At 37.5% G+C, this 11,881-nt stretch overlaps 1 protein-coding gene across 1 annotated transcript in view; it reads right to left on the reverse strand.

Annotated features, from left to right (window-relative positions):
* Positions 1 to 11,881, reverse strand: part of Chrdl1 (chordin like 1) — a 105,975-nt gene that overhangs the window by 71,638 nt on the left and 22,456 nt on the right. Inside the window, exons 3-4 of the mRNA XM_028767473.1 lie at positions 10,640 to 10,752; positions 8,267 to 8,360 (exon numbers count right to left, since the gene is read on the reverse strand). Coding sequence (XP_028623306.1) covers positions 8,267 to 8,360; positions 10,640 to 10,752 — 207 coding nt within the window. The remainder of the gene's footprint in view (positions 1 to 8,266; positions 8,361 to 10,639; positions 10,753 to 11,881) is intronic.

Genomic DNA, 11,881 nt, shown 5'->3' on the forward strand with positions numbered 1-11,881 from the left:
GGAGAGGAGAGGAGAGGAGAGGAGAGGAGAGGAGAGGAGAGGAGAGGAGAGGAGAGGAGAGGAGAGAAGAGAAGAGAAGAGAAGAGAAGAGAAGAGAAGAGAAGAGAAGAGAAGGAAATTCCCCTGCATTGATAACATTTCATACTTCAGCTACAATATTCATTACTAGAAAAAGGGATAAAAGTTAATTGTCTGTTTAGAGGTAATCAGCTTTTTCAACAAAATATAAAATGTAAGTGAATACAGAATCCAAAACATAACATAGGAAATGAAGAAAAAGAAATGATCAGAAATAGGTAATGGCAAAAATAATGAAGCAGCTGAGAGAGAGAGAGAAAAATGAGCCTAAAGAAGATGTAAAGAGGCTCAGTGAGTAGTGCTTGCCACCCAAGCATGAAGACAAGACTTCAGATGCCCACAGTTCACATAAAAGGTAGATAGGGGTAGGGGTATGGTACATCTGTAATCCTAGAACAGAGACAAGAGGAAGGGGCTACCCGGAGTAAGCTGGCTAGCCAAATGAGTCACTAGTGACATTTGGATTCAGATAGTGACTCTGCCTCAATATACATGGTAGAGAGTGCTCAAGGAAGTCATTCAACTCCAAATGTCACCATTTATTGTGTATAAGCATAAAGGTGCAATGCAAGGTCACACATGCAAACATGCATACATACACGAACATACGCCACACACAAAAAACATAATTAAAATAAAAAACAAACAAACACAAAAGAACAAGGAAGTCTATAACTTTGAAACTAGATCGAGAATCATTTTGATGTGCGCTGGAAAGTCCACTCCTTGTTATCTACCCAAAAGAACTGAAAGCACGTGCCACATGGAACCTTGTAGACAAATATTCATAGTGCATTGCTGACAACAGTCAAACAGTGAACAGAACTGACATAAACCCTAACTGATGAAATGATAAACACATGTGGTATGCTGGTTTGAAAGATAATGGCACCCATAGGCTCATTTATTGGCATGCTTAGTCCCTAGTGGTGAAATATTTGGAAAGATTAGGAGATGTGTCTTTGTTGGAGTAGGTGTATTCTTGTTGGAGGAGGAATGTTGCTAGGGGTAGAGTTTGAGGCTTCAAATCTAATGTCAGGCAGTGTCCTTTTTATCTTTTTCTCTCCCTTTCCCTCTCCCTTTCCCCGAAACCCTGCAGATCAGGAATTCGCTCTCAGCTACTACTATAGGACCATGTGTGCCATTATGCTCCCTGTCACAATGATAATGGACTAACCACCTGAAAATGTAAGCAAGTCTCTAATTAAATGCTTGATTATGCTGTCTCTTCACAGCAACAGAACAGTGACTAAAATGAGTAGTATGACCATACCGTGGATGTTATTCATCCATAAAAAGGTACTGAAACATTGACACATACTATATCATAACCCTAGCTTTGAAAACATTATGCTAAGTGAAAGAAGCCATAAGCCAAAGTCTCTCTACTGAATGAATTCATTACTGTGAACTCCAGAATAGTCACATCCACAGATTCATAAAGTAGGTTAGTTCTCAATGGCAGCTGAGAACAAGGGAGAAGACAAGTAACTGTGTAATGTCTTTAAGGCATCCCAACATTGTAAATGTTCTTAATATTACTGAATTGCATACTTTTAAATGATGAATTTTATGTTGTGTGAATTTTACTACAACAAAAATAAATAGATAAATGAATAAATCTCTTATCTTTTTGCATTATTGTACAAAGAAACAAAACTCAAAGGAGCAGAAAAAAAGGCCTTCATCTTTTGTTACTATTAATACTGGAAGTCAAAGGCACAGACATTTGATTAAATGTATGGGATGGGGGCAAAGAAACAAAATGTGTGTAGCTAATATTGAAATATGAAAAGATGGATGTACAGTGGTCAAGTGATTTGTTCTCCTTCTCTATAGTGTCAAAGGCCAAGGAGACTACCTCTACCTCATCTTACATAGTTGATTTCTGCTGGAATATGGATTTGCACAGTGTAAATCTGTGTATATATGTGTTGAATAAGAATAACAGATTAGTGCAAAGGAGAACTTACCTTCATTCATACATAAGATTTTGCACTACCAAGTGACAGAAATTAAATTAAATGCCAAGTACATTGACTGAGTTGCACCAACAAGCAATGAAGAGCTATAATCTTGTTCCCGATCACCCTTCATTATTCTTGTCTCTGATTTGGTGACACATTCTTTTTAAGGTGCTTATAATTATGTGGTTGTTCTCTTGTTCAGAACTTGGCAGCCTCAGATCTTTCTTATTCCCAATGTAAGACACTGTTACCATTTTATAAGGTGAAGCTTCTATTTTTGTAATATTGATTAACTGCAAATGTAAGCTCCACTAGTATTTATTAGTATACTGTTTTGTCAGTATTCCAGTTATAGATTTCATAAGTCATGAGTTGTTTTCTCTAATCTTTTTTTCTCGAATGACCTTCAATTTTTCAATGTATAACCTGACAGAAAGTGAGGGTTTTTCAGAAATGCACTATTGCCTTATAGCAGAAATATCTGTGTTTGCAAGCTCATCCACAACTCAACTATTGGTAAAAGAAATGACAGGGTTTCTAGCCTCCCCATTATGAGAATACAGTGATTGACTAGAAAAGACCTTTCCCTACCCTATCAGGAATCAAAAAGACCAGGATTGAGGGAGGCAAAACCACTATGTCCCTATCCCTAATAAAATCATGTCAAAGAGCCAAACTTCTTCACACCTAGCAGAAAGAAAACAGTGTGGATTAGGCGGCCAGTAACCAGATCAAATCAGCTATTTTGGCCATTTTATAACAACTCTTTAATAACGTAGGAATTCTGGAACATCTCCAAGGGAACACAAATTTATTAATTCTGAATAGCAAACTCTCATGGAATAAACATTAAGAATTCTTAGATAAAAATCATGGTTTAGGGTCCTGTTCAGTAAGAAATTCTTCTTTGGGTGACAAAAATTGTATATAAAAGAAAAGAGAAAGAAGGTTTTCTTCCATATCCTTCTTCCTTTACTACATCTTTACCCTAACAGAGAAGATAGGGAATTGCATTGATACAGACTTCTCAAGGATTGCAGTCAGTCCTGCTTAGGGCTGAGGACAGGATCAGTGACATCTATGACTTCTAGCAGTTTAAACTTTGTCCAGAACAATGGTCCACCCAGCTTTTGTGTAGCAACAGTTTCTTTGGGCCCAGTAGAGTCCTGTGGTATGTGACCAAAAGAGGAAACCATTGCTCATCTGCTCTTCATGGCAATCAGTATCTATTTTTCACTGGCAACTCTGGAAAAGCAGCCTACATACTCAGATTTATATCTTTTGCAGGAGCTATAGGACACAGTCACAAAAATAGGTAAGACCTTTGGGAAATTTGAGGGTAGATGGTCTATAACAAAAGGTATGGGAACAAAGAAACAACTGGTAATACACAACCCCTCTATCTTTTTTTAAGCATGACACCTAGAACCCTTTTTCTAAGCTTGGCATTACCAATGTGAGTGCTCCCTTGAAATCCACAGTGCTGTTTGCCATTATGGAAAAAATCACTCTCTTAGATAAAGAGCTTATATGTTTTCAGTCTATGGAACTCATTTATTCTCATTATTTCTCTCTCCCCTCTCTCTTTCTCTCTATCAATAAATATAGCTATTAAATATAATTTTCTTTTAAAAACTGGCATACAAAATAACAGGTTTCCCTGTGACATTCTCACACATAGTTTTGGTTGGACAACCTCCTTCTTAGTCTTCTCCCATATCTCTTTGTCTCCCCGCGCGTCTGCTTGCATCCTTGGTCCCAGTATTATTTCTTCTTCTAGTTTTCTATCACATGTATGGTATTACCTTCCCCATTCCTCTCCCTAGAAGCCTCTGCTCCCCACCATCATTGGGCCATTTCTAGTTTTCATTCATCTATATTTACTCATATCATGTAGATATGCATATACAAACATCAGTAACTATGATACAAATATGAAAGAGAAAATGTGGCATTTAATTTTCTGAGTCTGGGTTACTTCATTCAGTATAGTATCTTCTGGTTCCATCAAGTGTCCTTCATACTCTATAATTTTGTTTTCCTTTATGGGTGAATAAAATTCCATTATATATATGTACCACTTTTCCATTTTCCTTTTACCTGCAGATGAATGTGTAGGTTAATTCCATTTCCTAGATATTGTGAAGAGAGCAACAGGATATACTCCTAGAGATGATGTAGCTGGATTATATAGTAATTTTTAGTTGTAGTGCCTTTTCTTTGATCATGCATTTCTGTGGCCCTGAAGGCATGAGTTTCTTCATGCCTAATATTCACTGGAGTGGAAATAATATAGAGGTATCATTAAATTTACTGCCCTGTCTCATAGGAGGACTATGACACTCAGTCTTACATGACTGAGGATGTTTATTTCTAGAAATATTCAGTCAAGAGACTAAAACATCCATATAGTAGAACTGAGATCAACAGCTACGTAGCAAATTTCTTTTATCAGTCCCATTCTTTTCTGTTATGGTTTAAACCATTTGATTTTGTTTTATTCAATAGAAAGAAAAATTAACTGCTTGCACTCTGGTTCAATATGGTAAAGGAGAGCATATGAAAAATTCCTTGGTTCCTTTCCAAATGAAGAACAAGGATGATGTGAAGCAAAATAAAATAAGAATTTAAATGTAAGAAAAAAAACCCATAGGAATAAGGTAAAACAGTTTGTGGAATCAGATATAGAAGAATACAGTAATGATGGAGTGCCAAATCAAATGGTCAGCTGGCAATTGGAACAATATACAGATAAGTGACACTAGCTAAGGTGGACTTACAGTCTGAAAATGGCTTCTGTGTGAAGCTGGTATTAGGGTTTAGTATCCCTGAAAGGCCGTCAACATTAGTGAATGTGTTTCACTCTTAAGGTGGAGCAGAACTGTTAGAACAAGGGGCATTTCCTTGAAGGAAATAGTGAGATCTTGATCTCTTCACCCACCCCACCACTGACTGATTGCCTGTCTGACATTGTACAAGCAATTTCTTTCACTAAACGCTCTCTAACATGTTGGACTTCATACGAACAAAAGCAACACACCAAGCGATCTTGTAATGAAACCTCAGAAAAAGTGAGCCAAAATAAATCTATAATTTTTTTTCCTTTTCAGTTAATTTGGGTTTTCTCACATTTATTGTCATAACAATAGAAACATGACTAACATGGCTGAGGACCAAGGTCACATGGTTCACATCTAAAAAGGCTCTAACATAATTGTGTCCACACTGCTGTTCTACCAAAATACACTGATTACCCAAGGTTGGCAGTTGTAGTTGAGGTCCTATTTCAAGAACATTATGAAAAAATAGTACTCTACATTTAAACACAAGTTTCCATCAAGGCAGGAGGTACCTAGTCTGAGATAACCAAAATCCTAGGTTAGAGCTAAATGTGCAAAAAGGACTGAAATAACCATTCATGAAGGAATAAAGGGCTCATTCAAGATAAAAAAAAAACTCATGGAGAATAGCTTTTAAGTAATATCTAGAAAAACAAGAAAAATTCATAACTACGAAAAGCTTTCAAGAAACTGCAGAGAGGCTAGAATTTATATCTGAAAAAACCACAAATATTTCCACTTAGAATGTAGTATAAGAAAATTTCAAATACTTGAAACAAAAAAAAACAAAAAGAGAATCAACCATAAGAAACTATAACAGAATTTTAAAATAACATGTCAATATTTTTAAAATATAATTTGAAAACTTGGAAGAAAATATAGTTATTGGAGATAAGATAAATAAACAAAACCTAACAGATTGTCCAAATAATATGTCTGAAAGGAATTTATAAACTAGAGAATATAATTGATGAAGTATCATTGTGGGAAATATGTGAAATGAAAAAGAGTAAAGGAGACATTAGGAGACACAGAGGACAAATTAAGTGAGGTGAAAAAGTTTATATCAAAGACAGTTTTATAGCACCTGAAAGGCTGAGGCAGAAGAACTAGGAGTTTAAGGCCAGTGTGGGATACATGAAACTTTATCTCAAAAAATAGATGGAGGGAGGAAGGGAGAGAGAGAGAGAGAGGGAGAGGGAGAGAGAGACAGAGACAGAGACAGAGACAGAGACAGAGAGAGAGACAGAGAGTTCCAACAATAAGAGGCAAGATATAGAGATGGTCATTTTTATAAAAATGATAACTGACAGACATATTTCTCAGTCCTTAGGTTGAAAAACAATCTGAAAAACAATCATACTGCTGGGCACAGTGGCACACACCTTTAATACTATTACTTGGCAGGCAGAAACAGGTAGATCTCTGTGAGTTTGAGGCCAACTTGGTCTACATAGTGAGCTGCAGGACAGCCAGGGCTATTTAGAAAAATCTTGTCACAAACAGCAACAACAACAACAACAACAACAGAAACAACAAAGGAATAATACCACGCAGGCTAAGGAAATATAATTTATACATAAACACATCTCAATTTACTCATCAGAGTAAAAGACAAAATCTTTCAAGATGAAGGAAATAAAAATACCTACAACAGTTCAAATAGTTCAATTTTTAATCCATAAACAAAAGAAGCCAGGAAGCCATTTAGAAATAACTTCAAAAGTGCTGAGGGGAAATGAGCATACTAAAATTTTATACCCAGCCAAATTATCACTCAAGAATGGCAACAACTTCATAAATTTTGCATATAAGGATTAGAGAACTTAGGCATAACTACTCACGGAAGACTTTGCATAATGAAGAAGAAATATTAAATTTCTTAGATGCAAACTGCAAGAGCAGGGAAAGGTAAAACAGTGTCTATGCACAGAAAAATTCGCTTTTCAAGTCATTTTATTTTATCTTTTTTCCCTCTGGGATTTATGAACTCAATTCTCTTAACACTTCCCTTTTCTGTTAGAATAACTGCTAGCCCCTATTTATCATTTTTGTGGTTTAGAAAAGTTCCTATGACATTTGGCCACTTTGTGAGATGTATTGGAGAGACTTTATGGTGATTTAATAGGCTCTCTGGCATACTAAAGAAAAGGTCTCTAGATTAGCCATTTAATCAGAAATACTGCTCTCTCTCGTTTACCAAAGCCTCTTACAATCCAATTTAAGCAGAAGCAAATGAACACATTTAAAACCAACATACTCGTGTAGGAATTTCCCCTGAAAAGTAACTTTCAGATTGGTCAATTCCTCATGTCTTGATGCATATACTATTATCATCAACATTCAAAGAAAGATGGATCTGCATGTGATATTTTGTCACCTGGAAAAATGAATGCCTTCATTTATTGGAATGTACTTACTAGGACATGAAAGTGTACTTTATAGAGGAATATCAATAAAGAAATCGATTATTTATAAAGGAATTTACTTCTGTACACAGTAATCTAAAACCTGCAACTAATTTTGAAGAGTTCTCTAACTCCCTAAAGTCTACTCAGGAACCTTCATCTCAACAATTCTCCTATACAGTATAATGAATAGACCGAGAAGGTGGCAAGGCAGACTTTGCAGATCTCAAGACTGTCTGATAGTCTGATTTCCCTTGGAATGTCATTGGGTTGGCAGGCATTCTCTGAATCTCTCCATGTTTCTAAGACTAGGGAGCAGGAACCAGGCCCTAGTCACATCAAAATAAAGTGCAATCAAGGGGACCTCTACTTCAGGAAAATGCCCTAACCATAAACCATAAAAGCAGGCTTCCTAACAGCTTTGTGAAAAAGTTTCTACCTGGTTATCCCCAGACTTGCCCTTAACAGTGTATACCTAATAACAACTGTGCAGTGTGGAGGAGGTGACTGTTCAGCAGGCAAGCAGCTTTATACTGTCATAAACCTTACTGGTTCAGTTCTTTTGATTTATGAACTGCTCCTCATCATTTTGAAGCTATGCTTGGATGCAGTTCTAGCACTAATTGTATAGGACACGTGCCACAATGATACAACTCCCTTGTTACCCACTGCCTATGGCAGGAAGAGGCTGTTTATAGCTATAATGCTTTTCTCCCCTTTCATTCCTTTTCAAGTGGTTAAAAGCCCAATGAAAACCTGTTACTGGGTACCCAATAACATATTAGAACCTAGAATGCATCCCCATTGGGCTATAAAGTATATTTAGGGGGCCAGTTGAAGTTGTCTAAAATGTTCTAATTTTATTTCTGACTGGAAGTTTCACTTCTGGGGGAATTTAGGATGATTAGTTGGATCAGGCAATGAGGGAAAACAGAGAGTCACAGATTGGAGAAACAGAGGCAAACTGGATTACCTGGACAACGAGGGCAACACAGATGAGGAATATGCACGGGTGAAAGGCAATGAAGACTTGGACATCTGACTCGGCTGCAAAGCACATTCCCATTCTGAAAAAAAGAAGCCAAAGAGAGGGGGGGAGAGAAATTATGTCTTTCAAAGGTCACTGGGATTATGCCAGTTTGGGAAACAGTCATGCAGGGACTCACCCAGACAGTGAATAATGCATTCCCAAGAATCTGAATACAACCAGCTTTCTTTTAAAAAAAAAATCCTTTTCCCACTCCTAATACCTCTGCTTGGTTGATTGGAAGCACATCAGCATACCTTATATGAGTCTGGGTTCAACACAGACCCAGTTTTCAAGCCTCCCATATTTAGTAATAAATATGGGAGGCTTCCTCTGGCCTGGCTCTGTGATAATCCTACCCTTCCAAGTTCAAGCTTCATGGCTTTTCCAAGACCCTATTCTGATTTCATAACCACCTGCCTGATGCCATAGAAGAGAAAGGGTGGTGAGTAATAGGTCCCTCGAGAGCTGCTTCTCAGCCCTGTGCACAGAGACATCTCTGGCATGTGAGTCCTTGCATTCAGCTCTGCCTTGATTTGTTAGGCTGCGTGACTCCTCTCCTCATTTCCCTTTTCAGTTTCCGAGAACAAGCTAGAACTAGAAATTGAGCTGATCAGCTAGTATGTCTGGATAAGGCAACTTGGTCCCTGTATGACTTAGGGATACATGATCTCCAACTCTGATAGCTCTCAGTCATTGCTAGAACAAAGAAAGCTTTGGAAATGCATTTTACATTACATTTGCATATCTCATCCATAATTCATCTGAAGGAAGGATGACTTTCATCTGTCAGGCCGTTACAGGGTAAAGGGTGGCGAAGTGTGCCGAGAAAGAATATGCCAAGTGTGTGAGCTGTTGGCATCGGGATCATGTTAACATTTTCACTGCCTTGTGGACTTCAAAGCCTTGGCCCCCAAGGGCTAGCTGTCCATCTCCAATGTACTGAGTCAAGAATCTGACAAAATAATGCCATACCAGGCAGTTAATCAGCCCCCAGATTCTCTATTTAATACAAGCCCTAGCCATTTAAAGAGGCAGGCTTCTTTTATCCAGCCTGGAGTCACCTTACTACAATTCTTTCTTCTCATGTGCATTCTAGAATAAAGTTTTATAATATTGCATTTGGACATAGTAGAGAGGTTCTTAACGCTCCACACTACTCAGGGCCAGAGAGTGGCATCTGAAGATGACTCCCAGAAGCATATCAGAAACCATAGTTCTTGGTTGAGAAGAAAATTCAATATCTTTAATGCTGGCTAGTGAAATTGCTTCTACACTCTAGAGGTTACTAAGAGCACTGATAACTTTAATGATAACGATAGCAGTGCACGTTAGCATTGATTACTCATACATTGTTTTAGATGAATTAGTGGGTTTAATCCTTAGTACAACATATGAAATAGGTAATATCATTATGTCTTCTTTTGAAACTCATGATCCTCCTGACTCAAAGTCCTGAGTGGTGAGATCCACAGGCACACCAGGCTATCCTGTTTGAAAGAGAAAACTGAAGGGATCCAGAGGTTATAGGTAAATTATCCAACATACCATGTACCATAGGTGGCCTGCTTTCGAGTCTGAAAATGTGTCTACCGCAAAGTTAAAACTCCACCAACCCTGAATACCTCCTGCTATTATAATAGCTGAAGGCTGCTTTATACAAGGAAAAAAATGTGGAAAGCCCAAAGATCTGTTCAAATGGCAAAAAGAACAAGCTTCAATGACTGTGTCTAGGTAGGTACAGAAAAGGAGTTACATGCAGCCTTTACCTTGGATCTCAAGAAACTAGTCCATTCTATGCATTCAGAATTCTCGGTTCTTAAAGATTATGATGAGGCTTTCCTTCTCAATTGGCTTGATGCTGTGGTTTTCATTAAGAGAACTACACGTTTGGAGACATGATTTGTTGCCACAACTGGGGTTACTTCCGCTATCATCTAGAAGGCAGATCAATTTTCCTTCTGATTCTTCTCCTCTCTCCTATTATGTCCTATATAATTAGCCTAGGAGCCCACAAAAATTTATTTATAGTAAATATTTACAGATCTTAGAAAAAAACAAACCAAACTTTAACAAAAATAAATCAAGGGAGATACTCTTTGCAATCTGGCCTCCATCTGGTGCCTCCCCTTCTCCAGTGTGAATCCTAAATTTGTTATCTAGCCAAAAATTTTCATCGACTACTAATGATTCTCCTACCTGTATCTCATACACCATGACACCTGGGTGCTTACCAATATTTCTTAATGATTGTAATCACCTAGGCTCCCAATGTGCTAAGGAATGAAGAATGAAATCTCGTGCCATAAAGCACTGTACCTCTGAGCAGATGCAGTTCACACAGTAAACCAGTCCATATGGTTCCAGGTAGGGATGCCATTTCTCACCCACTCTATACTTCTTGTCTTGAAACATGCAATGTGTCTCTGAGTCTGTTACAGGGGGAAGAGAACACAGTGTTAGAAAATATAGGCCAAGTCATGAAATTCAAAGATAATCATGAGTTCTATCCATTGTCCTTTGTACACCAAGGGAAGAGTCGTTGCATTTGTAGAGCACCTACTGCTGGCTCAATGTTTTATGTATTTTGCATATCACATTTTTGCAATAACTCATAAAGGAAATATGACTATCAATCTTACCTTATGAATAAAGGAAGTCAAGAGACAGAACTAGCAAGCAGCTGAGATGATACTCAAACCCAGGTTGATCTGACGGTGGAGTTCTAAATCTTACTTACAGCTCTCTTATACTAGCAATATAAGAAAACCTCTCACCGGCCTTTTGATTTTTGAAAAGGGCATACTTCCTTTCCAAAGGTTAAAAAAAAAAAAGAACACTTGGCTTCTATTTAACATACAGATTTTCTTGAGCATGAACAATCTTCAGTTAGCTCAAATCACAGACTTACTTTTGTTGGAATATTTTTATAGGGCTGGAGATGTACCTTAAAAGTTAAGAGTGTTTCCTATTCTTCCAGAGAACCTGGATTCAATTCACAGCACCAATGTGGCAGCTCAAAAACATACATAATACCAGGTCCAGGCAGTCTGATGTCCTTTTCTGGTCTCTGCAGGCAACAGGCACAGATGTGGTGCACAGGCATACATACAGGCAAAATATCCATATATACATAATAAACATTTAATTTTAAATCAATGTTAAAATATAGACATATTTGGTTTGATTTTATGTGTATGAGTGCTTTGCCTATATGCATGTCTGTTTACTATATGCATGTCTGTTTACTACATGCATGTCAGTGCCCATGGAAGCCAGAAGAGGGCATTGAATCTCCTGGAACTGGAAGTATAGATGTTTGTGTTCAGTCATGTTAGGATTCTAAATCGAGTCTGGGTCTTTTGCAAGAGCAACAAGTGTTCTTAACCACTGGATCATCTCTCTATCACATAAAACTTTAAATAGTTGGAATTTCCATCATACTGCAGGATATTAGAGCATATTCCATGTTATTTGTCATGTTTTATATGTATTTGTTATTTAAAAAGTAGACATTTATTCTTTACATTCAATCCATCACATGACTCCATTTACTCTGGT

This window comes from Grammomys surdaster, unplaced genomic scaffold, assembly GCF_004785775.1.
Source record: "Grammomys surdaster isolate TR1022 unplaced genomic scaffold, NIH_TR_1.0 173, whole genome shotgun sequence".
NCBI lineage: Eukaryota > Metazoa > Chordata > Mammalia > Rodentia > Muridae > Grammomys > Grammomys surdaster.